The sequence below is a fragment of the Corvus kubaryi genome, unplaced genomic scaffold, assembly GCF_017639235.1.
Source record: "Corvus kubaryi isolate FWS band 111438036 unplaced genomic scaffold, C.kubaryi_AGA036_p1.0 37398, whole genome shotgun sequence".
In the NCBI taxonomy this organism is placed as follows: domain Eukaryota; kingdom Metazoa; phylum Chordata; class Aves; order Passeriformes; family Corvidae; genus Corvus; species Corvus kubaryi.
In genome coordinates, this window is record NW_024581137.1 from 10641216 (window position 1) to 10660073 (window position 18858).

An 18858-nucleotide genomic window follows, 5' to 3' on the forward strand; every position below is an offset into this window, starting at 1 on the left:
CATGAGGGAAGACATGTTTCAAAGAAATGTTCTATGTGTGTCTACATGTCTAGTTAAATACTTGTTGGAAGGCTTAAAAGTTGTAACTATTGCACCTTTAGCTTCTCTTAATGCATTTGCCATTCAGTGGAACGCACATCTGTTGGACTGTATTTCTTTCCCCCTTAGTTGCAGAAAGCTGGCTGCATTGGGGTATTAGCTGTGTTGATACAGATCTGTAGGGATCATTAGCTTCCTTGGCAGGGCTCCAAGTAATCGGAGACACAGTCTAATCTCTCCTGTTAGGTGCTCATTGCTACTCCTGTTGGGAAAGGCATTTCAATACATTACTGCAGGCGTTTTAATACATTAACCTTCCTTTGCTGGTTTGTTTGTTTGTTTTGTTGTTCAGGTTTTGCGGTTTTTCTTAATAAAGTGTCCTGTATATTATATTTTTTCTCTGAGTTTTGTAACTGGATTTCTCCTTCTTTTTCCTTTCATAATTTTCTTGAAACAGGCATTAGCCTGATGAATCTTGTAAGTACAGTGAAAACTGTCAGAATATTGATGTATGGGCAGCAGGTCACGAGCCAGCTTCTTCCAGTCCTAATTTTCACACCAACTGACTGTGCTGAAACATCAGTTTTATTTTTAGAAGTTCAGCTTCGAGAGAAATAATCATGTTCACATGAGCATGTACCATTTTCATTTAAAAAACTGCTAAATATATTGTTATGTAGAGAAAGACAAGTGACTTACAGAAGTAGCAAATAGATATTTCTAATCCAAGAACCTATATCCAAGACAAAAATGCTTCCAGTGCTCTATTGTTCCTGAAAAATTGATGGTCTAGAGTAAGCAGTGGTAGTGGCTAGATCTTGAGAGTGTAGTTGGTAAGAAAGGAAACATTGCCTTGGACTTGGAGGGTGAGATGAGCAGAGATGTTCAAAGTCATCAGATACTGAATGCTGATCCAAGGAAAAGTAGAACAGGACACGTTGCATCACTCACTAGTGCTTAGAATATTGGAAAATAAATGGTACTTCCACACTCTCCCTCTGCAAACCCTCTAAGCTATTAAGCATTTGTGGTGGTTTTTCTGTCTCTTTTTCTTTACAACTCTTTGAACTTCTGTATCTCTCAGAATACTTAAAAAATATATTAATGGAAAGTGATGAGAATGCGAAGGTTATTATTATCTCAACTGTGAAGCAGCAAGAAAATTACAGAATAATCTAGAAGAACTATCCATCATTACATATTGAAAAAAAGAGGTTAGATTGTGTAATGGGGGCAAAAATCTCATTTAGTCCAAGTTCCTTTCAGAGGTCTTTAGCAAGACATCTCTTAATATGAATCTGAATAAAGTCAGATAGTTTATTTTTTTCCCTTTTCTACAGTACTGAATTCATTATACGGTGATTTCTTATTCCAAATTTAGACAGTGTGAAAACAGCTAATCAGAGCTACAAAGACAAGATTAATTGGTGTTAATTTCCAAACATTAGTGTTGGAATTTACTTGGCTTAATAGGTCTAGACTTAAAATGATAGGAAGTAAGTTAGAATAATGGAATAAAATAAAGTAGATCATTCTTATACAGTATAAATGGGGGCAAAATTGGTAAAGTAGTAATTTCTGGATTTTCTTTTTCAATTCAGAAAATTCTTGATACAGTTTTGTGACTTATTTGCGTTATTTCAAAATCACTAACTTGATCTACTGACATGGGAGAGCAGATCTCGATCTTTTAAGGCAGACATTTCAAAGCTATCAGCTTGACCAATGTGAGGTGATAGCTTCAAAGTATTTTCCACTGCTTCCATGTGATGAGTACACCTGGATTCATTGCAGTCCTCTGGCTTGTATCACACAGAAGCTGGTGTAGATCAATACATGATTCTGCCATAAAAACAACAGAAAGGGGGAAAGAAAAAAAAACACCGCACAGTTGAGTATCAGAGCTGCAATCTTCTTTTATGCCAATATTATTTCATTGGGATACCACAAAAAGTGGAGAGAGTCTGAATTCGGGCTTGATACTACTCACACGCTTCGAAATAATGGGAGGTTTAAGAAATCTCATCATCACTACCATCTCCAGGTAGCTTTCTGACCCATTGAATTCAAAAGGTGGAGGAAAAGAGGAGAAACTAAAGTGACAGCTCAAAAGAAGCAACATGAAGTGCATGTAGAAAGGCCAGAGAAATACAGCAGAGGACTTGAAACTGATCTGGAAGGAAAATTGAACTCCAGCAGTTGCATTTACAATTGCAAGGAAGATGCCAAATGCTACTTGCAGTTTGATGAGGATGACCTCCAAAAATAACTCTGCAATTTGTAGAAACACTGAAATCTGAAATGATCTAATAAATAGAATTATTTCTTCAGGAATAATATTTCTACATTTCTAACCTCAGTCTACAAGGAGGGGGAAAATACGGTGACTAATACAACTTTGAAGTGTATTTATAGAAATTAAAATTTTCCTTGGAAATCTCTTCTGCTTTCTTGATTAGATATTGAGAAGCAGATTTAGTGTCCTGCTGATGGCAAATAGTGCACAGCTTATAGAGAGGACTGTGTCTGTAGTAGCTGCTGCACAAATACAAAGTTTGAAGAAGGTGGATAAAAAAATGTCTTACGCAGTAAGACATTACCTGCAATAATCTGTGGAAAGATCCTCTGCGAAGTAACAGGATGCTGGTGTGATTTCTTCAGAAGAAACCTATTCTGCTCTAATTTCTTTAAATATGAGAAAATAAATGAATTTCTAGTGCATTTGACTGAAAATGAATTTGAGGCTCTGAGCAGTCTACTACAGGGTCTACCTACAGTATCCCATATCTGAAAGGATATAATTTGCCTCAAAGTAGTTTTCTAAACAGAAGTCTGAATTCTGTCTTTGCTTTTAGTCTGTACCTGCAGGTGAACACTGTGGAGGTTAGGTGCACAGACAGCGCACTCAAGTAAAATGACATAAGTAGCAATTAAAACATACTTTGCTCTGGGGAGGAAGCGTCCATACCATCTGCTTTAAGGAAGCTGATCACCTGAGCCTTATGCTCCCAGAGATTCTTGTCTTTTTTATGTGAAGCAAATTAAAATCCAATCAAGTAGTATCTCCGAAGTTTGGAAATTATATTTGGGGTTTAAATTAATGTGTCTTCCCATCCTTCCAGGAACTAATGTGGTTTAGCATAGTTGATTTATCTTGCATAATCTGTTTTATTAGGTTTGATGTTGAAAAACCAAAGTGGCAAAATTCTTAGGTAGCATCAGATAGCTTTAAGTTAATATGAATATTGCACAGCTACCTTGTGACTAGATTGATAACTCAGTTGCTGTTGCATTTTACTTACAGAGAATGTTGGTGATTTTTTGTGTTACATTTTTGTTTGTTTTCTGGGGTTTTTTTTATGTATAAACACTATGTTTAGTTTTTATATCTTATGAACTGGTACCTTGGCATTATAAATACATGCTGAGGATTTTGTGTTCCTCTTGGTAAGTCTACTTACTAGCTGAGGGGGGAAGCAGATGTTGCATGAGGAAAGTGGGTTTTTGGGTTGTAAAAGTTACCACTGGGTGCTGGGTTCAGCAGGGAGTGAAAATCCTGCTAGGTGGGCATAGAGTGATGCGTTCCTTTGCAGTCTGTGAGGGCTGTCCTTGTGTATGTGCCCTATCTGGTGGGGACTGTGGTCCCTTGTAACCCCGCTTCCTGCTCTGATTATGTCTCCCTGTTAGGCTCAGAGTCTTCCAGCAGTGCTGGCTCCTCAGGATCACTGTCACGAATACATCAGCCTCTCCAAAGTGCATCTCTCGTCCCCGGGGTAGCGGCCAATTCTTCAGGCAGCGTGTCCTACCCTGAGAACGGGATGAGTGGCCAGGTGGCCCCCAGCAACACCAGCTATATCATTCTTCCACTTGAAGCTGCAGGGATACCACCTGGCAGTATCCTTCTCAACCCACACACAGGTCAGTACAGTTCTCTCCTGCCTGATTCTGCCCTTTGGTGTTTCTGATGTCTGCTGGGGAATCAGCAAATTTCTTGTTTCTAGACATATTTTTCTGGAGGCACTTTATGAGCAAATATACATTGAAATGATGTTTGGGAAGTGGTTGTTTTCAAATGTGCAGGCAAAGCTAGATTCGATTCTGAGGCTGTTGTGGCATAGCTGGTGGGAAGTGATACAAAACACACTTGCTCCATCCCAGACAAGGTACTCATCATTCAACAGTCCTGGCACTCCCTGGCTCTCAGTGAATCCTCTGAGATCCTGTTAGCATCAATAAAGACAGATGCTCTTCTATATCAAGCATGCTGAGATACGGTGCAACCAAAATGTAACATCACATTCTTAGAGATTGTGCTTAACAGCAGAATTTCACAAGGCTTAAAGGCTGCATTTGAATTTGCACTTCAGAATTAATGTTACGTAAGCTGTATGATTAGTAATTGTATTTAAATTGTGAGGTTTGTGATAAGAGCAAGATGTAACTCTTCGATTCATGATAGTTTTCATCACTGCAGCTCACAGTCAACACTTGCAGTGCCTAAATGCTAGAGCTCCCAAGTGCTGTGAGAGCTTCAGAAACTCTTCAGTTTGAATTTGGGTGCTTGCTGAAAGTGTAAGGCAAATTGTTACCTCCTTGGTCTGGATGAAGTCTGGATCATGTTGTGCTGTTACTCCCCACTGTATTGTACTGTCAGTGTTAAAAAGGTTTAGAGAGTTTGAGGCTGCGGTGCTTCTTCAGTAGTTCGGACTATTCCAGTGACCTTGACTAGCTGTGCTGTCAACCTTAGCTGAGTTATGCTGGGTTTAAAACAAGAAAGCCTGTAGTGAAATGTATCTCCCATTATACTGAGAGCTGAGGGTTGAACTCCAGAATATTTTTTTCAAAGTCCTTAATAGAACATTCAGGAGTGTTTTCTTTGAGGATTTTTGTTTATAACTTGTATTTTATGGGTATTAAATCCCTGTGTTCCACTATTTGGTGGAAATACTTAAAGCTTATTTGTGTGTCCACTACTAAGTATAATTTTTTTGGTCATAGTTCAGTCAAGAAAGTTGCAGCATTTAAGAAAAATACAGCCTTAGTAAACTATTAAGCCAATCTTTCCACAGGTATTTTTAGATATTTATATCTGGGGCTCATCAATATCTATCAGCATATTTAAAACCAAGGAGGAGTTCTTGTTTGTTTAGAGTTGAATGTGGTAAGTTTGGTAAGTTCTTTCTGGAGAGGTGACTTGGTAACTTGCACAAACCTTTACTCTTCAAGTGTACTTTTTTCCAAGCTTCTGCATTATTGACATGAGAGCCTAATACTGTCAGCAAGGAGAAGATCCATCATTATATTAATCTGCTTATTTCTGTTTTGGTGGTTATCAGTTCTGTCTGAAACACTGAAATTTCTTGATCAATACAGAAGACAGCATTTTGTGTTCCACCATATGGTCCATATCCATACAAAACTCAGCAGGCCTAGGCAGGAGTCATCTGTATTTCAGGTGACAGGACTGAAAAACAAATGAATTGATGCTGCTTGGAGCCCACAAACAGCTGAGAGATACTGCTTGTTCCTGGACAGGCAAGGACAGAGGCTGGAGCTCACCACACTTGAAAGCCAGAGGAGCTGTGTAAGACAAACATCTCCTACATCTGTCTTGTCAATTTAGCAAATTGCAGCAGCTAGTTTAGATTTTTGCCTGGTACCTAGGGAGTCTTATTTTTCTGCTATAGGTATAATGCCTTCCAGTATTGTCACTAGACCAGAGAACCTCATCTTCCCTCTTCGTGTGCCTCATTGTCTGCAGATGCATCGTTGGGAAACCCTTATATGTTTGTATGTTTAACATTCAGGGAGCAAGTATTTTGTGTATTTATTATTTTGTGTTTGTTTCAAACCTTGTGTTTTGTTTCTGTGGCTCCCATGTAAATATATACATAATAAAGTAAATGGAGGGAGCAGATTCTTTAAAAGCCTAAAATTCTTGTCTCAAACTTCTAGCTTCATGCTGCTACCTTGTGCTGGAAGGCAGACTGTACTTCGGCATCTGCTGTGTTTTTCACATGCAGTAAAATACATGCTGCAAAATAGTCACTCTTTGGGCTCAGAATCTTTGCATCTTATTAGGGAAACATTACAAAAGAAGCTCCATGGGGAGGAGATTTAGATTGCTAGATGCTGTGATCAACTATCAAAGTGATGGATGCTGTCAGAAGCAGAGGTGAAGAGAAGACAGTTGAAAGAAAAGGAAAAAGGATCTTTGTTTCCTGTAATGAATAGATTTTCTTATCCTATGTAACCCCATTCTTTAGTTCTTTCTTCTCTTGCAGAGTGGCTACTTCCAGTCTTTTTCTCTTTTGATCATAACACCATGTCCTTTAAAGATCTTTCCTTCCTTTCACACTGCATAGTCACTGACTGTGCAAGCCTCTAATGGCATCTAGAGATGCTGTCAATATCTTCCTGCTCTGATTATAACACTCTGCTCCTTCCCAGGTGTTGGGAATCCGCACTTTCTTTTCCATATCTGCGGTTTCCTTTATTTTCTCTCCTCTGCTTTACCCTTCTCCTTCCCAGATAGTCAAGCTTCTTACTTGCTTTGGCAAAGAACCATTTATGTGGCTGTGCTCTCCATTTCACTTACTTCATCAGCCTGCTTCATCCTTTAAAGGATTCCTCTTGACATGTTCTTCCTTAACCGCTCTGACAATTTAAGAGCATTTACTTTTCATTTGTACTCCTTGAAATGACATTGCAATCTTTGCCCTTCTATCAGGGGCACAGTTCATAACTTACAAATGTCTTCCCTGTTACCTTCTGATCTCTCCTTTTCATTTCTGATTTCAAGACTTCTTCATGAGAAGTCTTTTTTTATCTTTAAAAGTGTTGCTGGGACTTTACACTTTCAGTTCTGTCATCTTTCATTGAGCCACAGGAAATACTCTTTATTGGCTTCCCTTGAGCATCTGACACAGGCTTTGGGAGCGTGTTATCTTACTCACTCAGTCTTTTAAAGTACTTCTGGGGCTTGAGATTCCCAAAGCTTGGGAGTCCATGCCATAGTCACCCAGTGGGTTCACAGCAAGAATCAGGAAATCAATAGACAGAACTGCGCCGTGCTTCTTTTCCACTCACTCATGACCTTTCTCAGCGTGAATGTGGTGTTGAGTTCATCTAGAAACTTGATGCTTTAGAGAGAGAAGGCAAGGTTCTTTAGCCAGTGTTCCTCATGCATTTCTGACCATGATTCCTTGGAGGGAGAAGCTGAAAGGCTGAGGAGTAGATAGAACAGGTAGAGATTCTGTGTAGGGTACAAATCAGAAGTTCATTATTTCACTGTTGCTCTAAGTCACTGAACTCCTCCAGATCTCCCTTTGTATTTCAGATATTCATACTTAGTTACCTGCTTTAAAGGTTATCACATCATTGCTAAAACTGCTTCTTTTTTCTCATGAAACCATTTATAATTCCTTTGATTTACAGATTTATGATGGAAATGAAAAGAGAACTGAGGTAATGGAAAACATTTTTCATACAGAGAAATACAATTTCTTTTTTGTTCTCAAGACAATGACTTAGGTAAACTTTTTTATTTTAAAGAAATATTGATTTTACAAGGTTATTTCCCCCAGCTTGATTATCTGAAGCAAAATGAGTTCAACAATTTACCAGAACTCTGAACAGAATTTTTCTTGTATATAAGAGATTTTTAAATACACCTTAAGAGTTGATTCCTTGAAAACTGGAGTTCTAGCTCCTCTAAGTACATAGGGCACAGCTCTCAAAAGTACAGCACTGTGTTACTAGAATGTGTAAATAAATTAGTAACAAGTGTGGGTTTGTTTTTTTTCCCCTTTCCTACAAACTGTATTGTTTTAGAAGTAGCTATGTACATTTGACTGCTGTTGTATGAGAGGAAAATGTAAGGGAACATTCTCTACCTTCAGTGTTCGCTCCAAAGTTCAATTTTAATGTTAATTGATTCATCGTTGAATGATTTTAAGTAACCATAGCATCTGAATCATCTTATAGCCATGGTAACTTTCCACCCATTCCTTGGAAAATCATACTGCCTAAACAAATATCTGCTGTCTTCCCTGAAAAAAAAGAGATGTCTGATACTGTAATTACTGTAATGAGATATTGAGAGTGATGAACACTTTACTCTTGTAGCAGGTCAGCTAAAGAGTGATCAGTTAAAGCAAAATTGTTTGCTTTCACACAGGAAACAGTATGTTCTTAAAAGTGTTCAGCAAGGGCTGGGTGTTTTGTTTCAGGTCAACCATTTGTAAATCCTGATGGGACGCCGGCAATATACAATCCTCCCAGTGGCCAGCAGACAATGAGGAGCCAGATGGTGGGACAGTCTCAGCAGCAGCCTTCACCCCAGCAGCCTCAACAGGTTCAACAGCCACAGCAGCAAATGGCAAGTCACCTTGTCACACAGGTAGGTGTGGTATCATTGGAAAAAAAGAAGGAGCTCTTGGGGATATCAAGAATGACTTAGAGGGTAGAAGGGAAGAATGCATCTAGACTGAATATCAGGATGTTATTTTCAACATGAATAAAGCAGAGAGGGAAGATTACATCTTCAATTTTATCTCAAGGATGATTTCATTTTCAAAAGTACTGTTAAGTGAGTTGGTGTATGTCTACATAAAATTAGTTTGCAAAATTCACCCATTAGTGGAAGCTAAAGCATTCATTTTCAAACCAGTGCAGTCTGTAATTCTCTCCAAAGAGCCAGGGACATTTCTCTTTTGACAACCGTGTGCCTGAGTCAAAGAATAAAAGTACAGCAAGAGCTCTACAAACCCTTTCATGTCCAGTTGTATTGGGCCCAATCTATGGGTGGTCTCCAAGCACCTCTGCCCCAGATTGGTGGTTTTCTGCCTGTGCCCGTGTTCTGGCCATGATCCTGCTCTGAGCTAGAAGTTCTGGAGCTACAGCAGGAAGAGCGACGTTGTTTGAGCACATGGTATGTTGGCTCTCTGGTCCCTGAGCTGGCTGTGGCATATGGCCAGGTGTGGCTGAGCATGGGCAGCAGGGTCTGGGTGTTGTTCAAACTTAATTTTGTGGATTGCATGCCTGTTCTCCCAGAGCAGAGCAGGCGGAGGGAACTACTCAAGCAAGAATCCTACATCCTGCTTAGTAATGGAGCAGCCAAGATCTGCTGTGGTTCTTGTGCAGCTTTATAATTTGGCACATTTTCATCCCAGGTTATGCAGAAATAGAGCATTTAAATTCAGTAAAGTTGCTTTGATTTTACTGGGTTTGGACTTACATGATTATGACTCCTATTACTTGATCGGGTCTTCACAGTTTTAGAAGATAGTACCAAACCTATGCAAGAAGTTACATGAGAGGTTAAAATGAAAGGAATACTAAAGCTATTCCAAGGTAATAGTGCTGTGGAAAATTGTTTTTTTCACTTAGATAAACATCTGCTCCAAGCTGATGGCCTGTCTGTTGGTAATTCACAGCCTGTTCCTTGTCATTTTTTGAAACTCTTGTGTTCTCCCAAAGCAGCTTTACAATCATTATTCTTTTGCCTGTGACACACTCAGAGTTAAATCAGTCACTAACAGCAAAATTCAAATATACACTTATGCTGTGCTGCTTTCCATTTTTATCTCGGTAAATTAAACGTAGAATCATAATTTGGCTTTGCCTCACATTACGAGTAAGAAGGTATAGCTGCGGCTATATTTAATCTAACAGCCATCAAACCCATGAAAAGAGGCAGAATTACCAGTAATAATTGTTTGGTATAAGACTAAAACGAAGACTAAAATCACAATACCTGACCTCTTGTACTCAGGCTGGTGATGAGTCACCTGTATTTTCAGAGCTGTGTTTGAGATCTTTGTTCTCAATAACAAAGGTGGTGGTGGTTGTTATTTTTCTCTAAATGGTGGAATTTATTGTCTTTCCCTGTGCTTGTTTTGCAGCCTGTTCAGACAATGCAGCCATCTTCTCAGTCAGTTCAATATCCAGCAGTTTCTTATCCTCCCCAGCATCTCCTGCCAGTCTCTCCAACACAGCAGTTTTCTGTGGTACTAAAGATTTTTTATTTCTTTTTGTTTCCTTGAAGTTGGAGGTGTGAATATGTGTGTCCAAGAGCCTTGGGGAGCCCTGCAACAGGTGTCACACATGAGAACCCTGTCTAAATACCTGTTTTCCTTTATGCTTTTGGTACTGACAGGCATTTTGTAAGAGCATTCCCACTGATTCTGGTTACCTAACCTGAAGGGTGATGTTACACCAGGGCTCTCTACCTGCTTAGCAGAGCCTCCAGAAAAATGTTTCGTTGTGCCTGCTGGTAGGAGCTTATGTCTTCTCACTTAATACCAAGGGATTTTAAATTAATAACTTGAATAGGTTATCCCTATTTGGGAGATTTGGGTTATCCCTCTTTCATGTCTGCAAAGGCAGGAGAAGAGACCTCCAGAAATCATTATTTTTTATTTTATATTCTTTTATCCATATACTAAACCCACTGCCTGGATTTATTCCTTGGTGATATCAGAGCACTTGGGAAGGAGAGTAGCAGTGAACCAGCTGCAGAAGATGTGGTGTGCTGTACATCATGACAATGCACCAATGGACGTGTATAATGAAAATAAATAGAGTGTGTTCTTCTGGAGCCTGATTCTGGTTTGCTGCTTGCAGGACTAAGATTATACTGTTCTAAAATGAAGCTGACATTTTAAAGAGGCACTGTGAGATTTTTTTCTGTTGTTTTTCTCTCTTGCTCTAGTAATCTTGTTTATGACTGAATTTTTTTTTCCCCCAATGTCACATAGTTACAGTAAGATATGGAAACAAAGCTGAATGGATCCCTGCAGATAAAATAATGTTATTAATGGCTAGTAGATGAGTGATACCATTTTAAGGAAAATAAATTTTCCGTGCTTAACAAAAGTTGCATGTCTCAATGCTAATTCTCTAGAAGTGTTGCAGGAATATCAGGTTGCCCTAGTGACAGTCACAAGAAGGGTAATATTTTTATTGGCTAATTCAGTAGTGAAACTTCATCTGAATTAATACCTTCAATATACATTCCATTATACAAACACTGTATAGATTATAGGTGTTTAAAGACTTTTTTCTCTTTTCTGAAAATCTAGAGGCATTTCTGGCTCAGCGAAGTTTCTTGTAGAATCTGTTAGCAGTCATTTGCCATTCTGGTAACGAATATCCTAGCTTTTTAAAGGAACAACTTCACAGAGACAACTCATGTGTCTGAATATGAATGTAGGATGATGGTAAAGTTAATAGCATTACTGCATTACTTCCATAAACCACCTGATCATCCGTCAGTAGTGTTTAAAACATTAATCCATGACATCTGTTCTCAGTTGTGAGGGGGAGTCTCTGTAGAGTCCCCAGCAGTGCTTTCCACAAGCAAACTTTTTGGGTTTTTTAGTTTTGTTTTGTTTCATTTTTAACACGGTTTGAAGTTTCCTGCCATTAAATACGTTGTGCAGGATGGTTTTGGAGAATGAATACCACAGGGCTGTTAACAATATTAAGAGGCTTCTTTTAAAAAATAATATGGATGTTCTGAGCAAAAAGCATTTTTATAGTGCTTATTTCCTATCTGTAATCAGCACATTACATGATGGAGTTTTGAGTATTTAAAAGTCTTATGATATGGGCCCAAATGAAGATGCCTAGAATTGTATTTGTAAATCTTTGACTTCCATAAAATAAACTTGACAGCATTGAACAATATGAATCTTTTTGCAAGAATGAACAGATACAGTTCAGAATGCCTGTATTATTACTAGCATGTAATGAGGTCCATTGACTTTATATGGTACGTTTACCCTACCACATATTTATTTTTTTCTTTCCCCCTTCGATCAAATACAGAACTTGTTTCTTTCCAACACAGAATAAAAAGCCTTGAAATAGCAACATTAGGCTTAGCTTTTTTTCACTTTCTCTATGTTTACAACCTTGGATTTTCAAAACAATCCAAAAAGGGAAAGATCTGCACCTGAATCCTACTGAATTCCTCTTGGGATCAATTTGAAACATGGCTGAAATTACCAGCATGTGTTTGGCTGACACATTCTGTGTTTGGGGATAGAGGTATTCATAATGTTATTTTCATGCCCTTTACATTTAAAATGTCTTCTTTTGAACACTGTAAAGTTCACTTGTCATTTTAGAATTAAAGGTGAGTGTGGCAGGCTAAGAGCCAAAATAATTGGCTTTTTTGCCAAATGATCCCATTCACCTTACAGTATGGAAGTCTTTGTCAAGGTATTTATAGTGATTTTCACTTTAATTGCCTCCATTTTTGTAGATACCCATGCAAAGTTTGGCATGGATTGGAGCTGAGTGATTCCTTTCCCCCCTCATGCTCTGAACCTATTTTGCTTTGCTAATTCCTGTGCCTGCTGCAGCCATCATGTCTCCATCCTTCTCTCCTGCCTTCTGCCCCGCAGCGAGATGACATGACAGCGCAGTTTAACCAGATGAGCTTAAGCCGTCAGTCATCAGGAGACAACCCCGAGTCGCCTTCTGGCCCCGTGTACCCCTCGCCAATCCTGCAGCAGCCTGCCCAGCAGACAGGTTACATCATGGCCTCCCCGAGCCAGCAGCTTCCCCCAGGAGGCTTTACGGGTTCAGGACCACCGGTGTCCCAGCAAGTGCTGCAGCCGCCGCCGCCGCCCCAGGGCTTTGTGCAACAGCCACCGCCACCTGCTCAGGTAGGCAAAACCTCTGCTGCCACTTCGGCACGGTGCTCTTTGTAACATCAGGAAGGGAATATAAACATTCCAGATATTTTTTATTTTTTCCCCAGTAAAAGTTTAGCAGGTCTTTAGGTGGCGGGAAACTTGCAAAGGCTCTGTTGTTTCCTGGGTTTCATCAATGCCTTGCCTCTCCTCAAAACATTTTCTGAACATATGTTTGTACTCCATGACACATCTGCACATGAATATGAAGGAGGAGGGTGAGTAAATGCCCATACTCCTTTTTCTCTGTACATATACCAAAAGAGCAATGTGCACATCAGCCCAGGTAGTCGTTAATCATATTTAATTGACTTGAACATGTGAGGTGTCACAGATCAGTAATTTTAACTGTCTTCCTGAAGACTGATTATGTTTTACTGTTCACTGCCAAACATCTCTGCTTGTCTCCTGGGTACCTTTACAGAATATTGAAAGTGATTACTGTCAAAAAGTAAAATGCACAGATGATTTTCTGGCCAATTTTCAAGGCATACACATTAAAAAGACAAATTTCTTTTATCCAATTATAAATAACTTCATTTAAATTCTACTTTAAATGTTATTAATAGCATTTTTATTGTTTTCATTTTATCCCTTGGAATTAAAAATACAAGAATAAGGTAAAAAAATTCACCATTTCTTTTAATGTAAATGTATTGTAAACCCTACTGGTTGGGGGTTGTTTTTTGGTGGGTTTTTTTTGTTTATTGCTTCTTACTTAAAATCTCCAGTTGTGCTTATTAATGGAATTCTGCATTGCCATAGGAATGAAAAATTTTCGCTGTTACAGTGTTTTAAGTGGGCTAAGGATCTACTTAATTAGATCACTAAATAACAATAAAAGAAATTTGAGGACTCCTGGATTCTGACATCCCATAGAGGGCTTTGCAATCCATAATTTCTGTTAAAAAATGTGCAGCTATTTTTTCCAGGAGAAGGCTTGCCAAAAACAAGTTTGAAGGAGCTGAAGTTCAATAATGTGATTTCTTTTACAAAAAATTGGAAATATTGCTAGAAAAATATTTCACAGTTTGCCAAATGTAGCAGGTTTTGTGGTTTTTTTAAATTTGGGAGAAAAAAAAATGACCTAAAGAGCAAAATTCCCTGATGAGTCCATCTTCCCATCTAGATTGTGTCTCCTAAGTAGAGGCTGTCCAGGCTTTGGTCCTCATGTACAACCCCCAGGTGCCCTCAGTGTTTTCCAGCATCCTTTAGTCAAACCTCATGACACTTCTAGTGAACTAGGTAAATGTGAGCATCTCCATTTTCCAGGCTGCCACCACAGCAGGCACTGATGTGTTTCCCAGCTCTGCTGGCCAGGGTTTGCTGTGGGAGTTGAGGGGGCTGCAGGATGGTGCTGCCTGTCCTGACAGAGACCCCACGCCACCTCCTCACCCCCTCGGGTGAGACCAGATGTGCAGCTCGCCCTGGGGTCTCTGCTAGACCCGCCTCGGTTGACGTGGCATAGGCTGCTTTGGGCGGGTTTGGCCACAGCTCCTGCCCCTGGCTGAGCCTTGCAGTGGGAGTGTTGGATTTCACCCTTGCGTGTGCAGCAGGGTGCAGGGTTTTCACTCAGCACGGTGTAGTGTTGCTTGGTGGAGCTGTTTTCCAAGTTAATCCTTGCTCTGGTGCTACTGGGAGGCGGATTAACTTCTTCAGAGGACAAGTGATGAGGAGGTGCCTTTTCATGTACAGTCTGCTGTAGGACCAGTACAGTACTGGTGCATTTAGTGGTCACTGTGTCTCTGTCCATACCCCAGCTGCTTTCCTCCTATGTTTTAACAAAGTGGAAAGTTACTGACAGCGGAAAAATATCTTTTGGCTTTGCAACAACTTCACTTGTTTTACTGGGGAATGGTTTGTCCTCGGGGGTGTGTAGAAAGGTGAGAAATGCAGTGCTGACAGTTTCCTCTGCTTCTGCAGACATCATCCATCTCCAGCTTGTTGCTGTTCCAAAAAATCCTTGTCAGATACCTGTGGAAGAGGGCCTGGCAGGGTTTAGTGGCTGCTGCCCATGCCCCTATCCCTTGAAAGCACAGTGGCCTTGGTCAGCTAGAAAGGAGGGAGGGCAGCCCCTCTCTGCATCTGCACACACAGACGGGAGCTTCTGATTGACATTTCAAGTTTTAATTCTTTCACTTCAGTCCTAGATTGTGGCACAGTGGTTTGGATACTACATGCAGCACATGTACGGCAAATAGGGGATCCCTCCTATAAAAAGATAAGAGTGATTCCTTGGAAAATAGTAGTTCTTCTAGCCTTAGAGCACTGTTTTCTGTACATGGCATGTAGATCCCAAATCCTTGTCCTGCCCATGGCACAGCTTCACTGTGGCAGTGGCTATTGTCTGAGTCAGCTGTTGTTACTCTTTGGGGCTCAGATGCAGTAGTAAGGCTGCTCTCAGACACCAAAGCAGGTGGTCTGAGGCAGGCTCTGGGAAAAAAAGAAAGCAATAAGGATGCTAATGGAAGGAAAACATTATGTGATGCATTAATCAATGCAATGCAATCAATGTAAAAGCACTCTTATATCTTAAATGCTGCTATTGAATTTATACCAGTATAAAAGAGGCATGACATTAATGGCTAATTAGTTCCTGTAAATGCATTGCTGATAAGGTTGGCTGTGGTACCCTGTATGCTGTTGGAAAATAGCAGTGAAAACCTGGGTGGAGATCCTGTGAGTATGATAATTTCCTTCGGGAGGTGAAAGGGGGAGAAAGAAACTCTCCTACACACCCGATGGTACTGCATTTAAATTACTAGCTTTTCTATTAAAGTTCAGTTAAATGTGGCTCTACAGCTGCTCTCCAAGATTCTTTCTCCCAGTCTGTATTAAAGCAGAAGCAGGCTGAGTTTGACATGACATGCCTAAGTGGTGAGAGAATCCTTTACATTTCTTTTTGCTTCTTCTTTCATCACAGGTGTTCTGCAGCTTAACAGAATCATGATTTAATAAATCAAAAATAAGGATTTCTCTTTGTTCAGCCAATTGGAAAAAGAAAAAAACCAGCCCAAGACCCAACCATTACTCTGGGTTTGCTAAAGGGACCTCTAGCACCAAACGCTTGTTTGCTTTCTGTCATGAATATCGAACATATGTTTGCTTTCTTTATTTTCAATTTTCTTCTCTTTCTGATGGTTTTTCTGTAGCGCTTATGGGCCCAATACTTTAACAAGGGTCCACATTCTGCTTTGTAGTACTTTATCAGTGGTGCCTGTCTTTGCCTCTGCAAATGAAGAAGTGGAAAAAATGCAAGTATTATGTTAGTGGGAAAAGATATCCTCCCTTAAAAGTTATTTTCATCTCTGACTCATTCTTTCTGGAAAAGTGATATCCAAAAGTGAGATGGCATGAATTCTTGGAGAGGCCTGGAGATGTAATTAACATGTTGAGGGATTTTTCACCTGAATTAATTTTGTGTCATCATTAATTTTAGCTGTCTCTTTGCAGAAGCCTGCTCCGTGAGAGTCTGTAGTTACCCTAAGACAAAATCTTTATTCACAGCATGTCTCCTCCAGGAAACTTGTTATGAAGAAGGCTGGGGAGTCACTGCAAATGAGCGGGGCTTTCTTTGATGATCTTTGAAAATTATATTGGACGACATCTTACAAGTCATTATTTTTTGTTACCTGTTACTGTAATTATTACAGAGGGGGCAGGGAGGTAGAGAAAAAGCCTTGAGGAATGACTGATCCCTGTCAGTTAGATATTGGGAAGAAATGGTACCTTCATGTGTCCATGCATCACTGGGGTTTCTCTTGTCTTCTTCACTCCCATTTATGCGACTGTAACAGTTGCATTAGCAATGGTGTCAGCATCTGGATGAAGGTGCCAGTCCAAACCTTACTGGATATCAGCAGTGTTAAGAGAAGGTAGAATACCAATCCAATGGCTGAATCAAGATATAAGCCAGTAGGGAGGCAGTTTATGAAAGTAAAATCATCCTAAAAATGTGAAATAAGCAATGAATACCATTGAATTTCATGGGTGCTGCTAGAGAGCAGCCAAGGGAGACACCCAGCCTCATCATGGGTTCCAGACTGTGTGTGGACAGAACAAAGCAGAAAGCCAATACTGCACTGAGTCTCTACATATCATCTGGGGACAAAGCACATTAGGAAGAGAAAAAAAGTCATGTCTCTCTGTGCCATTTCATGAGTGTCTCTGAAGTGATTTGCCCAGTCCTGTTACAATTTAAATTAAAGCGTTGTATATGAGAGAAAAAGTAGAACATGGTGGAATGGTCAGCCTACAAACAAGATAATGATTAAAAATCTTGCTAAAAATTATTTTTCACAGTATCCACGATTAAGATCAAAAAACTATGCTTTTAGACTAAAGAAGGTGGCAATTATTTAGGTTATGGTCTTAGAAGCACATTTTTTTGGTAAATTTATTTTATTTTTAGGGTAACCATATAGCTGCATTGGCATGCTTGTTAATGCTGTGGAAACTTCCTGGTTCTGTAAATAAAATGTTATACAAGCAAAAGGCTGAAGGTTTGATTGTGCATTTTGCATGGGAATGCAATTCAAGTATAATTTGGCGTGTTGGTAGGCTGCTACAGAAATGTAATGTTTTTTGTTGAAGAGCACAGAAGTAAAGGTGTTAGTAACACTGATGTGATGAGAAACTAAAAAATTCAAGAGGATCAGAGTAGATGATGTAAGTGATACTTGTTATCTCTGATCCCTCTAATTCCACTGTTCACCAAAGTAGAATCAGAAAGGAAAAATAACGTTTCAGCTGCTGACACAGAGATGTATTCAAGATAAATGAGAATGGATCCTTCCAAGCCCGTCAAGCATAAAAGACCTATTTTAGACCATGTCTATATTTTAAACTAAGCCCTTCTTTTAATGTCTGAGCTTTAAAAAACAAAACAACAGAACCCCTCCCACCAAACCAAAAACAAACAAACAAACCCCAAAACAGCAACGACAAAACACACACACACAAAAAACCAAAACAACAAAACCTACCAAAATCCAAACCTCTTCTTTTTGTGTCATGTGTTCATTACTACTGGCTAATTCATGCATTAATCTTTATAAGTAAAATAATTTTTTTTACTCTTCTACTACTAGCATTTTTTTCATGCTGATAGATTGCACTCTCATAAACTTTTAAGTGGGTTGCATAACAAATGCACTCCAATGAATTGAGAAAATGAGAGAAAGGGAGACAACCCTTTGACTAACACCGAGATTTTATGTGTGTGGTAAAAATAAATAAGTGTATGCTTCAGTGTACATATTTGTTTTTGTGCTCAGCATGTTCAACTATAAACCTGACTTCAAAACATAGATTCTTGAGGTTATGTTTTAAGGTTAATACCTATACAATCATTCCCCAAGAAATAATTCTCATTGTTGTCAAATGCTTATGTATTTTTAAATATCTAGGGGCTTGTCTGCACCAGGAAAATGAAGAAGTTGGGGGTAAATCAAATAAATCCTTTAAGTGACATTAAGCTGCTGGGAGGAGAAGTGAGTGTTTCCACAGGGGTTTAATATTCTTTAGTTTGTAGAATATAGTAATAGAAAATAAAGAATATTTGAAATGTTGTCTATTCTGTTCCCCTGCTCCAGGGCTGGATCAACTATTTGCATTGACTTGACTTAGAGTGAATCTCATTTCTTTCAAGCCTCCTGTAGTAGAGTGTCGCTGAGAACAATCAGCTGTCCATGAGATGAGTTCATCACACTAAACTCTCCTGATCCACAATTTACACTGCTATGATGCTTAAAGAATAATTTTGCGCCTTAAATGTTTGGGTCCACTTTCCTATTCCTTGTGGCTTTTCTTTGCAGAGAAACAAATTCATAGTGGTGGTGTCCATTCTACAAAGGCATTTTGTTTTTGTTACATTAGTCACTAACAAAACAAATGGCTTGAGGGCCAGCAGCAGCCATTAGGTGTCACTTGGTATTGTCTGGAGGGAGGATACCTTTACAACATTTTCCAGTCAAAACCTTGTTTTTCTCATACTTGTTTGAATCAGGCTGATATTAGCAGAGGGAGGGAAAAAAATTAAATTAAAAAGAAAATCAGTAGACCTTGAAGAATGAATGGGTATTCGGCCTCTTGATTGACAGATGCTACTGACTGA

At 39.4% G+C, this 18858-nt stretch overlaps 1 protein-coding gene across 38 annotated transcripts in view; it reads left to right on the top strand.

Annotated features, from left to right (window-relative positions):
• The window catches only part of ARPP21 (cAMP regulated phosphoprotein 21), a 142498-nt gene that overhangs the window by 85168 nt on the left and 38472 nt on the right, over positions 1–18858 (top strand). For 19 of the 38 annotated variants that reach the window (XM_042043941.1, XM_042043936.1, XM_042043946.1 and 16 more), the window contains 5 exons: positions 3727–3957; positions 8271–8440; positions 9945–10049; positions 12411–12716; positions 13358–13363. In XM_042043941.1, coding sequence (XP_041899875.1) covers positions 3727–3957; positions 8271–8440; positions 9945–10049; positions 12411–12716; positions 13358–13363 — 818 coding nt within the window. The remainder of the gene's footprint in view (positions 1–3726; positions 3958–8270; positions 8441–9944; positions 10050–12410; positions 12717–13357; positions 13364–18858) is intronic. The other 19 variants (XM_042043954.1, XM_042043956.1, XM_042043959.1 and 16 more) reach the window with 7 other exon arrangements.